The sequence below is a fragment of the Corvus kubaryi genome, unplaced genomic scaffold (assembly GCF_017639235.1).
Source record: "Corvus kubaryi isolate FWS band 111438036 unplaced genomic scaffold, C.kubaryi_AGA036_p1.0 37264, whole genome shotgun sequence".
NCBI classification, from domain to species: domain Eukaryota; kingdom Metazoa; phylum Chordata; class Aves; order Passeriformes; family Corvidae; genus Corvus; species Corvus kubaryi.
Window position 1 is genome coordinate 218,189 of NW_024581079.1, and position 24,461 is coordinate 242,649.

The 24,461-nt window shown below is 40.1% G+C and overlaps 1 protein-coding gene across 1 annotated transcript; it reads right to left on the bottom strand.

Annotated features, from left to right (window-relative positions):
* Nucleotides 1-1,523: 1,523 nt before the first annotated feature.
* On the bottom strand, nucleotides 1,524-24,231 carry FAM168B (family with sequence similarity 168 member B). The gene is made up of 7 exons (XM_042024514.1): nucleotides 24,095-24,231; nucleotides 17,992-18,072; nucleotides 14,427-14,510; nucleotides 10,291-10,433; nucleotides 9,196-9,373; nucleotides 7,833-7,962; nucleotides 1,524-6,531 (listed from the first exon to the last, which is right to left on the bottom strand). The coding sequence occupies exons 2-6, from the start codon at nucleotides 18,059-18,061 to the stop codon at nucleotides 7,850-7,852; spliced, it is 588 nt and encodes a 195-aa protein (XP_041880448.1). The 5' UTR covers nucleotides 18,062-18,072; nucleotides 24,095-24,231; the 3' UTR covers nucleotides 1,524-6,531; nucleotides 7,833-7,849.
* Nucleotides 24,232-24,461: the final 230 nt, after the last annotated feature.

Sequence of the window (24,461 nt, forward strand, 5' to 3'; positions counted from 1 at the left end):
GTTACCTGACTTTGTTTACAGCAAGCCATGGAGTTTAGAACCTAAAGCAAGATGTTAGAAACAGCAAATTTTAGTTTTGCCCATAATTAGTTACAGGAAAACTTGAAACTCAAATCTTCTTGCCTGATTTCTACCAATCACTAACTGAGCAGATACTTTCTGGGAAGGGGCTCTGGCTGTCCTCAGATGTTCCAAGCTGCCCCTAAATAAGGGTGTGCTTATCAATACATCTGACCTCCACAGCAAGTAATCAATAGTCACTCGTCAGTGAGGTGGAGGGTAACACACATTACACTGCCACTGCAAAATCAATCTGGCAAGAGCGAAAAGTCAAACTATTACTGACCCATCATTTTGGCAGTTCCATGGATACATTCAGAACCACCATGAAAGAAACTCTACATAGATACTTAAGAGTTCAGTACCATGTCCTTACAAATGTTGAATACAGTACAAAGTCATGTTTCACAGCACGAGACTCCCAGGAGAACAGGTACATCAGAATCCCTCTAGCCCAAGAGTGATCAGGACCATTCTGAAGAACAGCTTTTCCCTTTATAGCATACCAGATTTCAGCAACCCACTGGTTGAGGATTATGAATTTTCATTAGCTGCAGTGCTCTGCAAAAAACCCACTCCCAAACCTATCAACCTGTAACATGAAAGCAATCCCAGGATAACTGACCAACAATTAGCTTGAGGTAAAACACATGGAAAAAAATCTGTCCATGGTAGCCCTGGTGCTCGGCTACAATTTTAGAAGCTCAACTACTTAAAACTACCTGTAGCAATAATCCTGACAACGAAACACTATTCCTGCAGATTGATGCAGTCACGTTGCACCTTCCTCTTCCATGTGTTGCTTTTTTCCAGAAGGTTACCAGGTAAGTTATTGTTATTTTTGGAGACCTACAATAAATGAAAATAGCCAGTTAGTTCAAGCAGCTTAGTTCTGTTCCCCCAAAATACACATAATTCCATTTTAACATTAGAGCTTTACAACCACCCACACACTGAAGAAATAGGATAATTACCCACACTTCACACCTACTCTGCTCTTTTCCTTCTGGGGAACACTCAAGACACTGATTTATAACAGCTTTCTGCTCAGGGGCTGTCACCTCTCCAATCAAACAGCATGGATTTGGTACGAAGCAAATGCTGAAGTATTGTCAAATTTTACATCTGTTCCATTTCCTTTGTTTTAAACTATAAAATAAAACCTCCCAAACCCCAGGAAATGTCTCAAAAGGGAACAAGGCAGAGTTGCACATCTTTACCATACTCTCAGACAGGACAACTTAGGGCAGCTTACTCCCCAGTGAGGAGCCTTTGCCACTGTGTTCTGTTAGGCATCAAGAAACCTCACCGAGAAAAGTCACTGAACCCATTTCAGCATTTGCTTTGCTTCCATCAATCACCAGATTCCATGAGATTGAAGAGTTTAAATGCACCATACTGTTCCCCAGCACAGAATGTTTTCCGGAAGGATGTCACCAAAGACAATAGGAAAGAAACCACAATAAGCAACACAAGTCAATCTTTATTGAAAACTGAAGTATTAATACATAACAATTCTTGTTACAATAAACGTGCTTTTAAGAATTTAAACTTGAGCTCATCTACTCATTGAATTGCATAAAAAATAAAAAAGTATGAATTTTCACAATTGAACTGGCTCAGAATGGAATCTCCACTCTTTGTGTTGATGCAATAGTTCAATGCAGGAGTGAGTGATGCCTTAAAACTTATTCTGGAAGACAACATTGACCTAAACTTAAAAAAAAAAAAAAGTACCAATACAACTGTTCCTAAGACAGTTTTAAAAAAAGTCATAAAAAGGAAACCTGTGTCTATTTCATAACAAACATGGAAAACTATTACTGGGGCCTCTTGTACTTCCATTGCATGCACTCACTTTTTTAGATCTTAAGACAGGAGGGCAGCCAATAATAGCATTACAATTAAAAAAACCCACTAACAAATCCCTTCTACTTAAAACAAGTCTGTACAGCAGCCAGCTAAAAAAGCTTTCCCAGTTTGCCTGCTAAGTGCCCAAAAGTCACAACCAGTTTAGAAAAGTCATGGTCATTTTCTTGATGTTGAAACTTCAGGGCCCATAAATTGTCTAGAGTACTTTTAAAAATCACAAATGGACCCTTACTACGTTTGAAGTTCAGATGTTTCAGTGTTATATGCAACCTGCACAAGAAAAGGTTTCTTGTCCCCAGATAAGCACTGTTCCTCTTCCCTCTCTTGTGCCTACAGGACACTCCTCACCTGCCCTCAGCACCCCGGGCAGAGGTGCTCCCAGCCTGCCCAGAGTCCCTGCTCCTTCCCAGCAGATGTGGGAACCAGCTCGACTCTGGGCCAGCCCTGGTGCACAAGCTGCCCAACCCTGCTGCAGGTGTTCCTGGCCCGTGGCATTTTACCTCCTCAGCGTGAGGGGCTCTGCAGGAAGCCTAGAGCTGATACAACACAGGATTAGAAACTGACACTTCTTAATGAGAACAACATGAACAAGCGGAAATTGCCATGTCTTTTACAGCCTGCACAAAGCCTGGCCCACAGGGCTGAGGAGCCTGCCTGGACTGACACATGCTGGAGCAGGCTGGGGCAGATCAGGGCTATTTCCTAAGGAACACTGCACAAACATAGCCCGGGCAGCCACGGACCAGGCACAGCCACAGCATCTGTCCCGTCCCTCAAGCTCCAGCTGAAGCATCACTATTGCTCACGCTCCTAAGATGGGAGTTTTCACACACATGGTAGTCACCACTCCTGGCATGAGTTTGACCCTAGAGTTAGGTGGTGGTATCAGATTGCTGCGCTTACCTATTTGAGCAAAACCCAAATGAACGGTGTGGAATACTGTGCTGAAGCACTGGGGAGTGATTCCAAGTCAGTGCTCTTGCCTTACTACCCAAGGAGCAGTGAAGGCAGAACGCCCCATGGAGAGCAGCCAATGCTGAGTACCCTGGTGCAGCTCTGTACCATCAGCTACCCTGACAACACTAACACACAGTGGTACTTACGGGTGGTGGTTTGCTTCTGTTGTTTGGTTCGCTTTTTCAGTGGATGAAGCAATACAAGGAAGAACTTCAACTAAAATAAAGGACTTTTTTCATCTACCACTGCATCTAAGCATTTACCTTGCATAGTACACTCAAAACGAAGCTTTCTTGAACAGCATTCCTGCATGTCTCCTAGAAACTCCAAACAGGAGAGGGTTACAACAAGCATAAGCAACATCTAGTAGTAAGTTGTCTCTTTTCCTTCCTAGTATTTAGTTAACCACCACCACACTGACTAGGGCTACATGTTTTTGGTGCCAATTAGCCATTTTTCTTTTGCTGCTGCTACATTTAAAAGACATTTTCATCAGCTATTACTGACATAGGGAATACCTCGGTTTTTAAAAAATACTTTATCTAGACGCAACACCTGAAATTTGAATTAAAAAAAAATTCTTGGACTTCTCTTTGTTATTGCTGCAACAGTTATTTTCAGTTCCAGGTTTATAGTAGTACTTTTTTTTTTAATCATATAAAGCTGCCATAAAAGTTTTTTTTCTTTTTTTAAAGAGAAGCTTGATCTGAAATGTCTCTACTGCACTAGCTCTTTTCATTTGCTGAGGAGCTCTAGTGCAAACACATACTGCGTTTTCATTTATAAAGGAATTCTAAATAGGGAATGTTATATAAAAAGCAGGAGAGAATGTTTCGTAAGACCCTCACTGTGTAAACGCCTATTTAATGATGTACAGTTTCCCCCACTGCAGTTTTATATCCATGCTTTCTACTATTTGCAACAAAATACCATTAAGATAGTTATATATACACATATTCCCCCCGTCCCCCTGCACTGTGCTTTTGGTTACTTTTCATAACAACTCCTGGAGACAAGCTCCAGCCTCCCAGTAGGATCAGAATCGCTCAGGACTGGAAGGTGCAGTACCTTTGAACAAGGTACAGTTTCTCCCTCCTGGATGAATCCCATAATGCAACTTAGAAAAAAAAGTGCTCAAGTAAGTGAGACTGCCTAAGTGTTATGGAATACTATACAGAGACCAATTCCAAGGTGACATTTAGGAATCTGAAGTTAGAGCAAATATATAGGAAGTTATATTAATTCCTAAACTATTTCTCTATTGCAGCATTCATGGAAGTTCTCTCCTACGACCTTCAAAACTTAAGTTTATGGTGATGAGACAGGAGACAGCAAAACTTCCAGCTTGGCCCTCAGAGCTCCTCCCCAACACAGCACTGCTCCAACCCTCAGCTCCTGGTTAAAACCACGCTCAGGACGAGCGCCCTGCATTGGTGCTCACTGTGCTCTGCCACACCTGACTAATCACAGCTGCAAATCTAACACAAATGGAATTGTTACACACACTTGAACAAAGCACATTCAATTAAGTACGTCTTGGATAATTTTCTGCTCCATATAAAAACATACGGAGATCCCTAAGCTGCAGTAAGTGCTCATGAGTAAGGTTGAAAGTACTTATTCCAACAACATAGTTATGTTCAAGGCATTAGAAATAAGGGGGCCATCCACTGACAGTGATTCATGCAAAATAAACCTAAACTTTATTAAAAAAAAAAAAAAAAGGGTACAAAATACAGAGAGTGCTTACTGTAAAAAATAAAGTTACTGAAGGCTCTAACCACCAATGGGGTATGAAGGTACACAAGCCTTTCACCAGGGCAGAGTACTGGGATGGCAGCACTAAATCAGCACTGATGCTACCTCAAATCAGCTGCCAAACCTGTACAGGAGCAGAACACCCCAAAACAAAGCATAACTAAGATACACAACTTAAAAAATTTAATTCTGAATGGAAGTTAACCTACGAGAACAAGACAGCCTGATATACCTTTGTGTAAATGCTTAAAAGGGAACAACATTTTACATCCATTTACTGCATAATTTATTGCAGGCAGAATGTATAAAAAAAAATTGCATCTTTCTGGAAATGTAAATCAAGCAGGTTTAAGAAGAACCTCGGTTTTAATGTGCAATATTCAAATTTAAAAATTTAAAATCTCCCCCATTATAATTTTGGTATACAAATGGGTTCCAAGGCTAGCCCTTTATCCCCACAGCATTTGCTTTGAGGTACTTTAAAAATTGAAGTTGCAAGAAAGAATATCACAAATGACTCATTGCAATGAAATGCTAATCTGCAGTCGAGTCTTATTTTACGTGCTTCCAAGTGCAATTTAGGAAGTAAAAAAAAGAAAATACTAAGAAAACACACCAAAAGGCTGTAACCAACAAATGGCTCCTACTTCAATTACAAATATTTTCATGAAAAAAAATCAAAATGAAACTGATATTTAAACCCTCTATATTCTGGCAGCCCTACTACAGAGTATCCATAGTCCATACTGCAAGTAGATAATAAGGAAATTGTGTTAAAATGATTTGTTCCCCTTTAACATACTCATCAGGCACACAAGCTTTCCTCAGAATAACATGCAGCTGAACTCTGTTGCAGAAAGCCCTTGCACTTCTTAAGTTTCTGGAAAGCAAGCTGGATCAACTGCACATACGTTTTCAACTGACTACAACATTCTTCAGGAAAAACAGCACGAATTTGCTCAACTGAGAACTAAAAGGAAGTGTTTTTCTATCAGTCTGTGTGGCAGTCTCACTTTGACACATCTTGCATTATCTGAAAGATAGTACTGGTTAGAAATCTCCCCAGGACATGCTATTCATTATCCAGGTGATATCACCTCCTACTATTCCTAAGAGCCAGTTTTGCCTCAAGGAGGTCTGCCTTATTTACTGGCACACACAGCATTACCTTTGTCATTTCATTCTGATCCTTAAGAACATCTGTATAACACTGATTTCATACAATGAAAATGAAAAGGTATGAAGTAAACTAATCGTGTGCGGGATTTCTACAGCTTGTCTGACTCATTTTCCAGTCACTCCAATTTATTAGCTGAATTTGAAAAGAACACATCACTTAAATAAAAATATGCCCCTATTAAACTGGCAACTCCATCAACCTGAAACAGGCTGAAGCACTCATCTAATGTATGTTACGGTATTCTAGAAAGAAACTCACTTTCATGATTCTACCTTGTCAGACCCTGCATACATTACAACAGTGCATTAGTGATACAAGTTGTAAAATACTTTTCGGTTCCTTTGGATTTGCATATGATGGTTTTTGCATCAGTCACTGCAGGTAGATTGAGCAAGCTTTGTTTTTGTGTTTTAACATGCATTCAACTAGATATGGATCAGAATAAATTTATACTCCCTTTTTATCATTATAATTAGCTAAAAAATTGCAAGACAGTCCACAAAACAGGATTTGCTTTAAGACTAACTGCTGGAGTTCCAAGATGTAAGATATGCAGCACTGGAAAATCTTCAGTGATCAGGAATTAGTAGTGTTTAGCCGAGTGTTGAAAGCATTCAGAAGGAAAGTCCTGGTTGGAGGCATGAGGGCTTCAGCACCAACTTTTAAACCTCAATTTCTTGATTGCATATCTCCCATCTTTAAACCTACATTAAGAGGGGGGAAAAGAGTGGGAAATACTCTCAATTAGGTGAAATGTTATTTGAGTGTGGCAGAACACACTAGCATTGCATGCACCACACTGATACACACATCTATCAACAAATGTTAAGTGTTAAATAATGTTACCCTAGCACTTATCCTGCCAGCTGACACGTCCAGCCCTCTGGGCTAACAGCACACTACATGGACTTGCTCTTGTCATGTCCAGTCCAGCTTTCTGTCATCACTACCATTGTGTGTAATGTAGAAGACGCAATATTAAGAAGGTATTTTGTGCTAAATTTAATTACCAGCAGTAACGAGTTTATTCCCAGCATAATTTTCACTTCTTATATTCATGTAATGCAAGACTCTTGGCTGAAATATTTCATGTGAAACACTTCAGATCTGCAGACAGCTATGTAGCATCACAGCAAAATGAGAAATGGCTGCTACATTACTATCTCAAAGGGAATAGTCACCTGCAATCTCAGAACTCTGTACTTCTAACTGCTGAAACAGAAATCCAGAGAAAGTTAAAGTTAACTTTTGTCATAAACTAAATTGACTAAAAGTGAAAATTTCAAGTTCAGTTGGTCTGACAAGCCATTATTTCAAATGAAGCTGTTTTCAACTTAAGCTAAAAATAACCAAGCAAACAAGAAATGAAGTGGGTATCACAAAAACATTAGTCCTCGTGTCAGTTTGACACAGATTACACCCCCAAAATCCACCCCACTTTATAGCAGATTTCAAAATTAAACTCCTTTTCTTGAAATCCATGATCTAAATTTTGGCTCACACTAAAAATGCTTTTTCTATGCTGACCGCACGCAGTATGAACTGATACTTACCTGAAACAGAGTGAATATACAAAATTATTTCAAGGTTATCTGTTTCAGCAGCTTGTGAGGAATACTTGCTCTGAGCAAGGCAAAACACTTTGCCTACATATTTTGCCGATCACAGGTAAGACTACAAAGTCAAATACATTCATTCAGGAATCACAGTACTGCTGAATTCAACAGTGATTCCAAAATACTGAATATATTTAATTCCAGATGTATTTTAATTAGGCAAACTTAAGGCTCATTCTTTCATATTTGACAATCACGCCTCATGAAATGATTCATGACTTGTGAAGACACAGACCACTGAAGAAATCCCAGTAGCATTTTTGAGTATTCCTGCTCAAATGGAGTACTGTAGAAGCACCCTCCATTGCTTATCATTTGCAAAATGTCCCCAAAAGAACCTGCAATGCTGTTGTTTGTAATAAAGATTAACTGCTTTCAATGTAACTTACACTGACTGCCAGGATGATCACCACTGTGGGGGCACATAACTATAGGTTGGTGTTCCTGGAGCCCGATATGTGGGCATAGTAACTGGATGAGGGGCTACTGGAGTTGGGGAATGAGTTGTCAACAAAGTACCTAGAACGAAGAGAACAGTTTTTCAGTAAGCAAAAATTCTAGTAGAGGAGAAAAAAAAAAAGGGGGGGGGGGGGGGAGGCGGGGCAGAAAAACAAGTTAATTTTAAAGACAGTTACAACTTGTTCATCTTCAAAGTTACCACTATCATTTTGCACTCAAGTCCCAATCTTCTTCAAGCCTTTAAGCAAGGGGGCCATTTTAGCCCAGTGGATGTTTAGGCCAATGCATACAAAGATATTCATTACTCAAAAATAACTCTAGCAGAAACCCTGCAACATAAGCAACTCTTCCCACAGCAGGCTTTACATGCCATTAAGAATATTTGATGGTAGAGATAACTTGACTGATAATCAGAATAAGATAGTTCTTGTTTGCACTATTACAGATAGGCTTTGTCCCCATGAATGAAGCTCTAATGTTAGTTCAGTTTGTAACACCTAACTCCTCTAGTTTTGAGGTTTCTCAAATTAAATTGTAATTTTGACAGGATAGAAACCAGAATCTAGAAACAAACTTATGGCTCTTGTTTTTTCAATTTCTAAATTAGTGTCCCTTGAGTGAAAGTGGACTTTTCTTTGTGAGTTAACACCCAGTGAGTAACAAAGCATAGCACCCCCCTCAGCAAACACACCGAGATGAAACTGAATTATTGGTTAAACACCATTCTCTCCAAAACACTACCACTAAAAGAGTTTGGCAATAGGAAGTAGACATCCCCAACCATTTCCCATGGCACAGAGAACCTGCAGGTACTGCAAACACATGAAGTGTTGTATCTCAAGACAAGGAAGGTCTGTGATACGAGGGGTGGGCCCAAAACACTGCATTGTCCTCAGCTCTAAGAGGCTGCTGCTTTCAACTGGCTCAGAGAAATGCATTGGGAAGAGGAAGTCACACTTTTGACACTGGTATGACAAGATGCAAAGGGTGTTAAGAGTAAGTGATATTCTATACAGATATGAAGAAAAACTACTAAGTCTCATAATACCAACTCTGAAAAGAGGATGTGGTACCTCCATCCTTAGAGGTGATCAAGGTACTGCTGAACAAGAACAAACCCTGACCCAGCTGGGCTCACTCAGAAGACACTGCACCACACAACCTGCTAAACTAACATTTGTATGATTCTGTCAAGTACACCTGAGGCATCACATTTTGTAACATAGCTGTGCTCCACCCCGGGCTCAAAGGAGAGCTCCACTGAGAAAAAGCAATGGTTGGAAGTGCACACACCTGCTGACATTGCCATAGTCGTCCCAGCCACCATCCCCATGGTGACCCCGTTCCCCCTGGGCGGCGGGATCGGAGCAGGATACATGGTTGCTGGCATTCCATTGGGCTGCACGACTGTGGTGTGGTGGATTACGTGGGGTGGTGCTGCATATAAAGGCTGTGTGTAGTAAGTGCCTTGCTGTTGGAGAAAATAACAGTACATTAAGGAATTACAGTGTATCTGCTGGGGAAGATAAATGGTATCTTCTTTCACAAATGTATCATAAAATAAAAGTATTACTCTAAAGATGCAATGAATTTACAGAGCAGAAGCCAAAACATTAATTTTAACTATTACAATTGTGTTTCACTCACAGTGTAACATTTTATCCCTTTTTAAGGCATTTAGAATAACAAAGTAGGGACCTTTGTAGATGCTAGCTGTACCTTCAACAATAAGGGCTCATTCATCATTCATTCTCTTCATTTTGATTCTTTTAGTATATTAATCCATGACAGATTCCTCATTCCTTCACAACTTTTTATTCAGTTGCTTTTAGTAAAATACCCCAATGTTTTTGGCAAATCCAAGTACACTAAGCAGACTGAATAAAACTTGTTAAGTGCTTATTAATACTCTTCAGCTACTGCTTACATGCCAGGTGAGTTTCCACTATGAAAAGGCAAACTTTCCCCAAAATATCACGTTTATTAACGTATCTTAATTCTACCCTTTCCAATAGTTTTCAACAGCTTCCCAAGCATGAGACTTGGTAAATCCCTGAAATCACAACAGAAACTCCATTAAAAAAATTGTGACCATTTTTGACAAAACAAAAATCAGGATATAGGTAGCTATAGGATCCAGCCTGTTTTGGTAACTACTGAATTTAGTGTCTCTTCAGTAAGTGCTGAGTAACTGTCATGCAAGAGAGAGTGTAAAACTGCACACACACACTAAATCACTGTATTAAGAATTCTTATTGTAGGCAGCTACAAATTCTCTCCATCCACAAAGAAATGAACGTGATGGAAAGTTGGAAGAGCTCACACAGCTATCACAGGGACCACACACAGCACTGCCCACAGAGGCATTCTGTGGCTCTGCCCACGGACCTGTGCATATGGGTTCTGCTGTGGGTAGGCACTTCGGACTGGGTACACAGCAGTCTGGTAGGGGTTCGGAGACGACGAGTACGGCGGCACTGCTCCACTGGTGGGTGAACAGGACACTTTGTATGGGGTGCCTGGCGTATAACCTGAAACAAAGGGAAAGCTGCATTAAAACGTGGAAAACACTCAGCAGCACGATGCTTTCCAAAGTCAGGCACAACAATTCTCATATTTCCCAACTCCATAAGCTTCATGTGAGTACTTCCTAAGTTAGTCCCAATATCCAAGCGTAAGTTCTATCATTTACCTAATACTGGCAACAGTCTGGAAATAGTATTTGACTGCGTCAACTAAGTTAACTGTGCACTTGCACAATTTACTTTTCAAGTCTATGGATATGGGGCAAAAAGTGCATTTTCATAATAACATATTAGGCAGCATCCCTACATAGGAGGACTTGGCACATGTAAGTGTCAGTCAATTCTCCACACAACCCCAAATTGTACTGGCAAAACACAGTAGCAGTCAACTAACCTGCTGTAGGAGATGACACAGCACAAGAGTAAGAATTACAAAAGCCAGAATCATCTAAAGACCTCATGATGGATTTTTCAGAGAACAGAGACAAAATCTGCAACCCCCTACTTCAGCTTACTTTTATTTCTATTTGTTTTCTGGCATTTTCTGAACTGCTAAAATAAACATGAAATGCTCTACCTTTAAAACACAAACACTGCAAAGTTCAGTGCAACTGCAAATTAGACTTGGAAGGCACTTAAGATCCTTAATTCTTATTTTTGAGTATTATATATGTAGACATATCCTTAAACATCACTTAAGAACTGTTTTTATGCTTTACAGTAAGACTTCAGATGCCATCAGAAGGTGGTTGGCATTCCTGTTACAAGGCCCCCAAAATCAGTTTGCCTTGTAAATGTTTGGAACTGTTGAATTTTTACAGGGATAAGTAGCAACTGCTGGCTCAGACCCTGCCCAAAGACAGCTTTTCCATAATTTCTCCAGCCCTCATCAGACAAGGTCTCAGGGTCAGAACAAGGGCTTGAAGAGGCGTAGAGGAAATTGTGAGATAGATTATATATATAATGTTTCTGTGTGCTACACTCCCAAGATTATTCTGTTGCCAGAGTGGGAATACAAACACCTCAGCAGCAGCATCCAACAGGAGTAACATCTAGGGTAGCAAACAACAGGCATGACCTAGTCTGGAGAAAGCACCAAGGCCCTCGCCTGTGCTGTTTTGAAAACATCTTGGATCTCATGCAGGTCCTACCACACTAGGAGACACAACATCCACAGCTACAATTTGTAGTTAGTTGGAGTTGAACAAACTAGTACCAGGGCAGGGCAAGGCAGAACAGACACTTGGTAATTACAGGAAAAAAATGAGACTATCAGAGTAGAGATTAGGTTGATTTTAAAAACTGTCCGGAATGGGCTGACTTCAATACAGAGAACAGATCTGAAGTTGCATAGCAGAGAGAATGCTGGCATTTGTGCTGTCAAAAATCAGCCTGTGCAAACAGCATGATGACACATGACCTTCATTCTTCTTGAAGAAGTCTGGGCTTCTGTTCAATTTCATTACACCCTTCAAACTAAAAGTTGTTTAGCTTACAAAGAAATAGTTTCACTGTTTCTTTTTAACAGAATTTATTACCTTTTAAAAAGCTGCACCGCAGCACTTACTCTGAACTCTTGCTTTTAGAGATCCTAAGTATTTCACAGATACAGCATGGTGAAGAAGGAACATCTATTAGTATGGGTAGCTATTTGTGGTGAAAACCCCAGCTACAAAATGCTGAACATGAAGAATCACTACAACCATGTCCTCAGTGAAGCCTACTCTCATTCTAAAAACCCACTGATACAGCTGCACAGGCTATTTCTCTTTCATTCTTGCAAAGTGGTAAATCTGCACAAGAGGTATTCTGTCTTCCCAATTATTTTTTTTTTCTCCCTTATATGGAGCAAAGACCTTAACAGTAAATTACAGGGTAAGTCAAAACCACAGTAATTTAAGACAGTTACCTTTTAAAAAAAGTACCCTTTCACAACAGCAGTGGCACAGCACATTCAAATGCTGCTGTGTAATATGAATTTACAAAAGCTTTGATTCTACAAACAAGAGGTTACATCAGAAAGGTTAAAAAAGATATAAAAAAATCCCAGCTGTTAGTACAAAGTACTCCAAGTTGTTATCTGCCTGAATTAGAGGTCTGTACATTTTGAACTTTTGTTAACAGCTTAAAGAGCAGCAAAAAATTAAAGCTATTCTTAGTTCTGATATAAAAGCTTACTTCCTATTCAACAGCAAGAAAGACTAACAATACTAGTTTTTTAAAAAATTAATGACATTCAATGACAGTATACAACTTCTATTCATCTTTATTGCTTTTTCCTAGAAGTGAAAAAGTTCTTTCTTTGACTTTGCTATATAGCATGAGCTATATTCCAAGATTAATCAGTGCAAACTAATATTACAACATGATTAAGTCTAACAGGTCAAGAATCTTCCCCAGATTTCCCATGATTAGTTAAATTGATTCCATGCAGCTTGGCCTCATCTTCCTGCAGCAGGATTTGCAAACTGCAACCTGTACTAAGACTGGAGCTACCTTTTGGTTACCTGACCCTAGAATCAAAGCCTACAGCTACTCCTCAGCACAGCTGCAGGATATATGCAGGGCAGCACAGAAGGCAGTGAAACTGAAACCACCTGATAGCAGTAAAGACAATAATAAAAGCCCACACAGGGTTCTGCCCCCTGAGCTAAGAGTTCTACCCTGATGGGAACTACTCTTCCTTGAACGTGGCTCTCGGAGTAAGTTCTGAAGCAATCCAGTGCAGATGCAAGCTGGCAGCCCCAGATACGATACTGGCACAGTGGCAATACCTAGCCATGGGATAGATTTTTTTTTTTTTTTTAGTTCCTGGAACTTACAACATTAATCTGTTTCCTTACCTTAAATTCAAGGCCAAAGACAAGATGAAGTCTGAGTCTGTACTCACTCTGCCTCCAAGCAGCAAACTGAACAGTGACACAGGTTGTACCAACCCACAGAGTTCCAAGGAAAGCTACACACTTCTAACAGGTTCTGCAGGCACACATTTTAGATGAGTCTTGCCTCAGTAATTGCTGACACACCCTCAAGAGTCTCCAGGTAGTTAAAGTCCATCCATTACAAACACTGAACTTCAATACCAAGCAAGCTTCCACAACATAAGCCTCCCAATTTCAAGCAGTATCCTTTCCTATTACCATAAATTAAACAAGTGCATTCACAGGCAAACTTGGTTCTGAGGATGCCCAGCTCTACATTACCAAAGCAATGTAAGGAATTCCTCCCTATACAAAATAACCATAGGGAGAATACTGTTGTATCAGGTGCATGTTCCTGCTTTAAGTGGAAATTAAATGCTACCAGTCTCTGTTTTGTTTCAACTATCAGCACATTAAAATCATGTTCTATTTGGGAAAACAGAACTACACAAAAATAACTTTGATGAAGGCCTTGTTTTCCATGTCTGTTTTTCCACCTCCCTTTTCCAAGGCTCATCCTATTCCCTTTCTTAAATAACACCCATATAAGTGCAGTTACGTAAGGCCTTCCCCTGTATCCACAATGCTCAATCAGTTCTACCCAGCAACCAGGCTTTCCAGACCATCAGCTTGTGCAAGACAATTTTAAGGGCAGAGAGAAGCCAGAAAGCTGAACTTGCAAAGATACCATTTAAGAGAGGGATGAAAAAGAATAATTTTGAGGATAACAGACAGAAGAAAAAACAGGAATCTGGAAATGACCAGTAGGATGCAAAGCAAGCAGAACCATGAAGGAAGCAGTGAAGGGAAATGTAATGCAAACCTCAAAGATCATCCGGAAATACAGAAACAACAGCTAAAACATCAGCTGTTCCCTTCTTGGAAGGTGCATGCAGTATGACTTAAGATTATTATAACTTTAATTTATCAGATGATTCCTTACAGGTCATACTCAAGGTAACATAAAACTTATCCCACAGTACAAGTGTTATTGTAAGCCCCTACAGCTTTTCCTCATTCTTGCTTCTAACCACTTGTAAATGTCAGGTTCTTGCTCTGACATGCCAATTCCACATACCTGTTTGGAAGGTAGGATTTGCTCCAGGATACATATTAGGGGAATAGGCAGGAGCAGCCGCTGCATAGCCCATGGGGAAGCCAGCTAGAAGAAAGAACACACCAAAGTTATTTTCTAGACTGACTTTACTCAAAGTTCTCAATGCACATGCTTTACCTGAGGCAAGCAAACAGACACAATCCCACCTCCTCAAACAAAACAGTGCAATCCCCTTCTCCCAAGCCCCCTGAAGATGAATGCTAAGTGAAGGGAACAGCTATGGTTTCACAAGTCCATTCTCTCTTACACCCCTCTTTCAGCGATCTCCATTGGACAACTAATTGTTAAGTTAGTTGGAAAACAAAGTTTTGTGTAACTGTCCTGCACGCCTCCCCCTGGGGAGATGCACATTTAGCACTTATCTGAATGGACTTTTTCACAGAAATAAATCCCTAAAAGTTAGAGTGACTCTGACTCTCCAGATCAGAGATATCTCAAGTAGAAAGTACAAAGCAGTAGTAGTCCAAACTGCTTGCTGAATTTGACACATATTTGCTACTACACTTGGTATCAAACAAGCTCCCCAGTTTCAGACACACACAGTGACAACAGTAACAAGTGATTCACAGAGGTATTGGCAAAATTACAGTGAAACATTTCCACACCAGAGAACATTGTAATATACTCCAGTGTAAGGCACAACACAGCATTTGCAAAAGCTACTTATTGGAAAGACATGAAGCTTGTTTAGATTTAGTAAGTGAAATTTCTGAATTAACAATAGCTATTAGTTTTCCCAAGAACCTATTTACATTATTCAAATCTGTACAACCAAGTGATGTCTGTATTCAGAAAGATAGAGTTACTACCACATTCTGCTCTCTACATAGAAAGATTTCAGCTTCTTCAGATAAAAGGCAATTAATATTTGCATATCCACTGTCAGACTCCGAGCTTAGTTTTAAATTGCTGTTCAGATCTGAAGGGCTTTTATTTCACTATGAATCCCAGAGTCCTCAGCAATTACTCCCAACAATAAGAATTACTTAGCTCAGGACTATATATGCTAACCTAGTTTTGTACAGCACTCTGTAAACATATCAAGTGACATACACTTGGCACGACTATTAGGTGGTCAGCATGGATAAGACTAAGAAAAGCATTAGGCTTAAAAATCAAAGTTAAAAATAACATATCCAAGTCATAACAACTTTTCAGAGTGTAAATAGCTCTTCAGTTTTCAAACTCACAAGCTGCTGGTGGAAAGCTTTAGTACAGCTTTTCCTTACTCAAACACTACACATCTGCAACAGTGCATGTGGGAAACACTTTCAGTCCTTTCTTTCCTCCTTCACAGCTTTAGCTGCACTGTGGAGCACTGAGCTACTCAAGAAACAGGTCATTTGTGAAAAATGTAACTACAACAAGCAGCAGCTTTAGCTTCTACAAGGAACTTCCATCCATATGAGAACATTTGAATATTGATTTCTTGCTGCTGTAAAACTATCCAACAGCCTGAAATAGGTGTAGTATAATATAAACAGTTATTAAATATGCAACAGCTTTAGAAACACATTGCCTTTCAATAACGCATTCCACCTACTGCTGCGTTCTTCACTTTCTATTACCGTGCAACCCATGTAAATGCAATGATTCTGAGTGGAGAATCTGCAGCTTTTCAATTAGGAGAAGCAAAGAAGGGGGGCTTAGTCATGCAACATTTTTCAAAAAAATCCTAAAACGCAAGTCTACTTTTCATTTTAGATAATGTGCTTTGTATTCATCCCACAATCTTAAAGCCTGGACCAGGCAGCTCAGCAAACTATCTAATGGTGTAACACATTATTGACTAAGCTGAATTTAAGGGTCCCAGTGGTGCGAACTGACCAACTAACTGCTGTGAGGAAGAATTCTAAGTAACCACATTGTAGCATGACACTTAAGGCACTTCTGTACCAATTCTATTTCAATTCCATATATTTTAGTTATGCAGACTGGCAAATATAAAGCACTTCCATAATTTAATATATAGTCTAGTATTTATAATAGTATAATAAAAGATAAGAGACTGCGATGTTGTTTAAACTGCTATTTCTGAATCTACAATAATATTTTTTCCTAAAGAAAGGTACAACTTTGTTTAGTATAGACAAGAGCATTGATGCAATATGTAGATTCTTACAAGCACAAATGAAAACCTGGTTAATATAAATCTGGGTTTCGAAAGTAAATAGAGCTAAAGATATGAAGTTATATTCAAATAATCCATAATAATCTTTATCTAAAGCAAAAGAAAAGCAATCTATTACAAATACAGAAATAACTGTCCCATGCATTTTATTAATTAGTAAGCCTCTGCTGCTTGCCTTATTGTAAGATTACTACAGCCTTTATAACTCAGACAGTTACAGAGAGTAAAACCATCCTGCAGGACTTATGGTTACATAGTGTCAGCTTTACAATTTATTACTGCACCATTCCAGTCACTCAATAGACTTAAAAACATTTCAACACATTTTGTGTTTTCCCTTACAAATACTGTAGAAATCAAGAAAGGTGCATTAGTTTGAGAAACATGAAAAGCAAAAAATTAAATTAAAATGCTTTTGAGACAATCAAGCCAATAAAGAGAATTCATTTATGCACCACTATTTGGAAGGAAGAACAGAGAAAAACAGAACAGGAAAACAGGAACTCTAGTGCATTATCCAAGGTGAAAAACAGATTTAAGAATGGTAAATACCAGTAGGAGAATATAGTACAGCTACCAAGAATATAAACAGTAACAGCACAGAGTAATTTCTGCCTCCCAACACAGACACCAACTAAATCACAAAACAGCATCCCTGTAAAAGCTAAAGAAGTTGAACTTCTTATGAAATACAAAACTGAGCAGAAAAGACCCTCCAGCCTCTCCCAGGATGGAAACTCCCTAATCTCAGAGATAACAGAAAAAAAAAGGCAGCATCAAGACATGCTGCTTGAAATGTCTCCCAGAGGCACACAGGCTTCTCTTCAGCCCTCCTGGAAAGTTCTGTGCAAATCTAATTTTGCCTCATCCAACTTTTAGACTATGGAGACATCAGAAATGAAGCCACCTTGCACACACACTAGGAGATGAGGGGGAAAAAACCCCAAAACCTCATGAGAAGCTTTAAGTCAACGAGAAACAGATAAAACAAGAAATTAAACGTATTTCCATTTCAAAAACATTTTTGGCCATTTTCTTGGTCCCACCTTTGATGCCATGCTTAGGGCAATCAGAGAACAGATAGCATGAACAAGAATTAGAGGACAGAAAGGTTAACAGTGCCAGTCAACTGGCAGCAGAAATAGATTGCCTCCTCTTCTTGCAGGGCGTAATTATTAGAGCTCCTAAAATAAGCTGCATTGGAAGAGATACTGAAGTTAGAAATATAACAGAAGAAATAACATCACTCTTGAAATGTCATTTTTTAAATTTAAAAGCATCCTCATCCCAATCCCAAAACAGATTTACATGAAGGCATTCCTAAGTGACTATTTCTTCTTGATCACAAGCAAAGAGCATTGTAACCAAAATTTGTTAGAAAATAGAGTTGCTTACCTGGATAACCAATTCCTTTGGCATTTGCATAGGGAACCCCAGAAGATCCAGGGCTATACACAGGATTCATGATTTCAGTAACTGAATCAGGAAATAAAGAAAAAGAAAACCAGTATTTACTTAGGTATAAGGAAAGCTTGAAACCTCAACAACTAACATGGAACTGGAAACTGAGGAAACATATTGGAAGAAAAAGTAACAAAGGAAAAAGCAGCAATTGCGCTACTTCTCAATATTAAAGCTGTAGCTACAGGCAGGAAATAATCACTGCAGGAATAAGTTTCAAAGCATCCCAAGCCTCAATCAGCTAGAGAATGTCTCAGGAATGAAACATTCCCTGTTGCAGAGCACACTTTCAAAATATTTCCATTGCCCCGAGCTCCCCCCATGGCACGCAGATCCATAACCCACTGCAGGAGTTCTCATGTGTTGGACTTCTCCCCTCATGCCACCTATCAATCACTCAGCAGCTCTCTACCATCTATCAATCTTGCTTTCTTTCCATTTCTTCCTTGAAGCCTCTAGCCAAGGGATGCAAATACTTACGGTCTATTCCTACTGGCATTTCGAACCTGGCATTCCAGTCCTTTACCAGCACTAAATTATCATTATTACTACAGAAGCAAGTGGCAAAAGACTCTTGTGCATTGAGACAGCTAGCCCACATTTCTTCCTTTGTTTACTTACTGCCAAGTTCTTCAGAGCCTATGACAAGCCGACAGTCATGTCCAGTCATTTCTGAATGATGCATTCACACAAAAACCAGGCTCCTACAGCCAGCATCGCCCACACGAAGAAAACCAAATCCCGTTTTAAAAAGAACCTTGTATGTAAACACCAAGGAAAATAAAATTGCATTGGAGATGCTTCTCAAGTGCCTCATACAGGAATACTGTTTGCAACTACTATTTCAGAATTTTAGAAAAAATATCCACATATTTAAAGCTCAGTATCGCCAATCATCTGACTTTCTGCATATATATATATATATATATATATACACATATATATATATATATATATACCTACACACACACAGATTTACCACTTCACAGGGGAGGTTTATGTTGGATATTTGAAAAAGGTTCTTCCCCCAGAGGGTGGCTGGGCACTGAACAGGCTCCCCAGGGCAGTGCTCACAGCACCAAGCCTGACAGCTCAAGGAGTGCTTGGACAATGCTCTCAGGACATGGTGGAATTCTTGGGTTGTCCTGTGCAGGGTCAGGAGCTGGACTGATTATCCCTGTGGGTCCTTTCCAACTCAGGACACTCTATGATTCTTCCTGCAAGCACCCAAGACAGAAGGGCAGCCTATGAAACCAGACTTTCTTATTAACTGCTAATAGCTGACACTTGAGCTACTTCTCGAGATGCTATCTTACTTCAACCAACAGGGTGTTAAGCAGTTTAACAGTTTAATGAAATTTTGTAAATAAAGTTTATTAAACAAGGAAGTATAATTACACATGCAGTACCTTAGTTACAGAATATGTTATGGCAGGAATCCAAGTGGAGTTTATCAGTATAGCTGCACTGATAAACCTGCATTAAGTGACTCTGTAAAGCATAAATAATTTGCTTTTTAAAGGAACACTAAAAGCAGCTCTGTGCCAAGAGAATTAGCAGCACCTAGTACACAACAGATATAAAACAGCCATTTGTGCAAAATTAGGAATCACTAAGTGCTGTCAGAAAGTTTATTATCAGGTTTCACAACACACTCAAAGTCAATATGAGAGAATTACAAGATTCACCAGTTTCTCGGGCTTCCTCCCCTCCCTTTCCAATAACATTAACTTACATAGAATTACTGTTTCGTTCAGATTCATACTTGATTACACATCAAGAAAATAGAATCCACTGAGTTAAAAACCAAACAACCTGCCATTTACATCACTTAGTACGAATAAAGTTCCCCAGAGCAGCATGTTTAAATCACCTCACCCACATCAAGCACTATTTGAAACAAATCTCTTTGAAAATGTTCTACAGCAAGCTATACTTCAAGTATAAAGTGCTATATTCCACTGGAGCCCTGTGGAGTTTTAGCAGCATTAATTCTTCTGTGCCATAATCAACAGGTGTATTTTGCTGGACCAGCATTTTCTTTTAGCAAGGCTGCTCTTTTCTCCCATACTTTTCTCAGTGTATCCTTCTCTCTAAACTATGACTCTCACTTTCTTGAAAGCTTTCAGTCTGTTCCCTTTGTATCTCCCTGCATTTTCTTCTCATGTGCATTTCTGCTCCTCCTTCAATGTCGATTTTGTTACATTTTGTCTCTAAATTTATAAAACCCTTAGGGGCTCAAGCTTCACTTTGGTTTCAGCATTTCCCAGTTATGGGGTAAAAGTCTTAAGGAGATGGATAAACCTTTCCACTCAAATAACACAGCGCTCTCTCACACTCTCATATCCTACAAATGTGCTGCTCCTCCTTGCAGTCTCTACAGCAATAAGGAGAAAAAACTCTGGAACCTTCTCACCATTCTGAATGGCAGTGAACAAAAAGAGGACTGTCAGGTGGCAAATCAGCAAGGGTAAGGGCCTTCTGTGAACATTTAGGCAAAATACACAAAAACCCCAACTATTAGAAATATTAGAAGACAATGACTGCAGAACCACACATGGACATACACTACAGGAGATGCCTTAAAGAGAAGCCACACAAAAATGAAGAGGTAGAGAAAACGGATAGAAAATGTCAGACAACTCAAGATTCTACCTCAAAGGAAGTACACACTGAGAGAGAGGAACTCCACTTAAGTAAGGGGAAAAAAAATCCTATGGCACTGGTAGCCTCAAGCTGTTCACTTCCACTTCAAATGAATCCATGCTTCCAACTTCACATGCATACATACACACAAATTAATTCAACTTTGGTGGGACAGGTATGTACTTTCACCACTCCTGCTTTCACTGCTGACAGACAAGTCAGAGCCACCAGCCTACACAAAGTGCTTACAGTCTGTAACACAGACAAAATGCCAGACCACTTCTAATTATAAATAATTATTTTCAGGTCTTCTCTGAAGGACCCAACATGTGTAAGTATAATTACACAGTATTACCCAGTGGTTGCAATCATCCCACTCTTACCATAATTTTACTTGGAAGGGCATCTGTTATACTGAGATGTGGAACCTTGCAGTCCACTTCCCTGGAATGCTTCAAGTCCACATCAAACACTAGGGAGGACTCGTATAAAGCAAACCCAAAGAATCAGTGTCTTTCAACTGCTTTGCTGGCATTCCCTCCAAAGCATTCTCATGTTAATGGATATGCAAATAAGTGTCTAGAGTGCATCATCTGTATATAAATTGCACAGAGCTAACTGTATATGAATTACTCTTTCAGCTGAAATGAAGGCAATCTTACTTATTAAAGATGCTCTGATTAAAGACTGCACAAGGATGCTGGGAAGTGCAAACCTTCACCTTTCACTCTTGCCAAAGCCAGGCAATCAAACTCAGTTTTCATCAGGCCTGTTAGATCTCATCTAACCAGGACAACCATCCTCCTCTTAAATCCACATTTTGGGAAGCTGAGCACAAAGGCCAACCACTAATGCTGATGCTCTAGCACTCCCAATTGGATCTGCTTTGCACACAGCCTTTCCTGCTACACTCGGAACAAGCATGTTTCTAGGAAACTCTGCTTTTAAAAATAATTTCACAGAGATTAATGTAAAAACCCACAGATCAATGCAAACACTGAAAGACAAACTGCACGTTCCTTTGCAACACATGTATTTTCTTACTCCTCATTTTCAAAGTTGTGCAGAAACACCACCAGAGTAAGATCTACCGAATGCCGCTTTGCGCTCATTTTATGACAATCCCATCACAAGAGTTGGGGAAAAATCTCCAATTACCTTGGCTAAAGCACTCTACTGTGGTCCACTAACACTTTCCTTCTTGGATCTTAGGCAGCTCACACTAAGTCATTTCAGTGTTTAACATCTATCCATTCTGGAACACTTTCAGAATTTCATTTGCTATGAAATTGTACAAATGACCCAGTTTCCACTACTAAGTCACCATCTCAATAACGTTCTACATTTTACCCACTTGACTTCTAGTCAAAGCATAATACAAGTAAAATACATAAGTGCCTGGTAGCTCGTAATGTAAAAAAAGTAATTTCCACTGCTAAGTAACAAAGAAAACAGTTCATGACACTTCAGCTCTTCAAATAACTGACAATTAAAGTCTCAGTTACATTATGTTCCGTTAAAACTTCAGCCACCAAACACGCCATTTGATGCAAATCCAAGGCCAAATAACAGGCACTTTTTTCACCATTAGTTTAAAAAAGGGGGCTCATATTATAAAGCCCAAGACAAGGCATCCCATGCTGTACTGGTATTAGCAGGTAGTACTTAATTTCTTCCATCCATCCAAGACCTCAAAAAAGGTCACTGAGTTTTCCCAGGAAGGAGGTACTCGCCCTGTTCAGGCTAGGGCAGGGGTTTATGGTAGCCCATGACTGCAGGCAGCTGGAATCAATGCTCACACAGAACTGTTGTGCAGCTGGCAAGCAATCCCTGCACTGGGACCCCTCGCTAGGCTAGATCAGCTAAGCTGGTTGCCAGGATTCTGGGGTCTGTTGGAGGATTTTTGGATAAAGGATTGCTAGTTTTCCACCTATCAGCTTGAGAGAACTGAGACACATCCCCAAATGGCCAAGACTAGTTCCAGGGCATGGAAGGGAGCAGGACTGGACAGTGACAGGACAGACTGAGGCTGCAGAACCACAGCCTAGAAAAGGACAGCTAACAGCTTTGCTCGAAGTTCACACATAAAGTAAACTACAAAGCTGGAACTATCATCCCCAAGCAAGCCTTCCTCCCTGCTTGAGTTACAAGATGCTGTCATAGAGAAAGAATAAGACACCTCCAAGCACTCTTCTATGTTTTGTGTGCATGCATTCTTTTTTCCTAAGACTAAAAAAGGAATGGAGCAGTTTAGACTCTCCAATCTATTTAATTAATAATTTAATGTAAGACTGAATACAACTCTCCCCTGTAAGCCAAGGGTGTGTTAGGATTTTTTTGCTATGTAAAATACACATACAGTAACACCAACACCACTTGTACTCAGTACCTGTAAGGACAGAGACAACATGACTATATAGGAAAGACTCAGCAGTTCTGTATGTCATTCACAAAAAGAAAACCTACACAAAAAATTTAATACTAAGCTCCTGCTTGTGATCCAGTTTCATTTGTACATTGCGGCATTGCTCTAGTCTTCATAATATCCCAGAACATCACCAAAACCTTTTTTTCTTCAAAAAAACCCCTTCTAACTTGTGAAAACATTAAACAAACTGCCCAGCATTTCTCAACGTCTACAATTTCTGTTGTTGCTATGGCACAAGGGGATAGAAGTTGCCAGCTCCAATCCCTGCATCTCCTGTGTAACTTTGAATTTGTATATATTCTCATCTCAACCAAGTCCTCAAAACATCAAGTCCTTACTGTAAGGATCACAGAAGCCAGTCTACTGCCAAATTTAGGGGAAGTTACCCAACTATGAGAAACAGAGGAAAAAAAGCAAATTGGAAGAATGTAACTTCACTACGTGAAGGAATTGTATCTAGAACTTTTTAGTTAAACCCCAGAGCTCTGCTTCTTCCTAAAATCCTATACAGCATTTTTTCATTAAATTAATTTTCAGTTTATTCCCTATTACTTTCTGAAATAACATGAAACTGTCACAAACCACAACGAACACAGGATTTCCAAAAGCCTCCTAAGCCCTCCTCCTTTCTAACCTCAGAGTTAAAGTGTGTAATTACCACCCCAAACGCGCAGGGAAAGGGTGCGTTCTATGAGCGTGGAAGTTTTATGACACTGACAATTACACATCTTGCAGCAAAATCACATCAGAGCAGACAGAAAGTCTGGTCACAGGAGGTAACATGCACACTGCGATTCAACATTCACGAACAAATCAAGTCCAGCTCTTCTGCCCCTGAGAGCTGGGTGTCTGCCCTCACTGAATCCCTGACTTTTTACGTGTCTCAGAGCATTAATTTCACCATTTGGCTGGTGTTTATACGGCTCCAAAGGATGTAGAAAAGCACCGCGAGCCCGTTTGTACCTTTTGCCTTTCCGCCTCACAAGAGACCACCGAGGGCTGAGATTCGATTGCCGCCTGCAGCTCACAAAGGTACGGAGCAGACCGCACACACGGGCCCCCAAGCCGCTTTCGCACGCAGCTGCAGCCACTGATGCTGCTGATTGGGGAATCCAGCCGGCCGGAGCCCTCATGACGACAGGCTCGATTTTTACCAAGTTCCCACCCGGACGATGCTGCGCTGCCATCAGCGAGCGGCAGCGCCGTGCCCTGAGCACGCCCCGCTCGGCGCGGGGACCCGCGCTCCGGGCACACAGCGAGCGCCGCGGGGGCCGAGCGCGGGAGGCCGCGGGCCCTGCGCAGGGCGCCGGGGCCGCCGCAGGTACCTGTT

Excerpts from the sequence above, each read along its gene's own strand:
- FAM168B (XM_042024514.1), bottom strand. The coding sequence starts at position 18,061 with ATGAATCCTGTGTATAGCCCTGGATCTTCTGGGGTTCCCTATGCAAAT. Across the intron at positions 14,511-17,991 it reads CAAAGGAATTGGTTATCCAG|CTGGCTTCCCCATGGGCTAT; the intron begins GTAAGCAACTCT and ends TCTTTCTTCTAG. Across the intron at positions 10,434-14,426 it reads AAATCCTACCTTCCAAACAG|GTTATACGCCAGGCACCCCA; the intron begins GTATGTGGAATT and ends CCTTTGTTTCAG.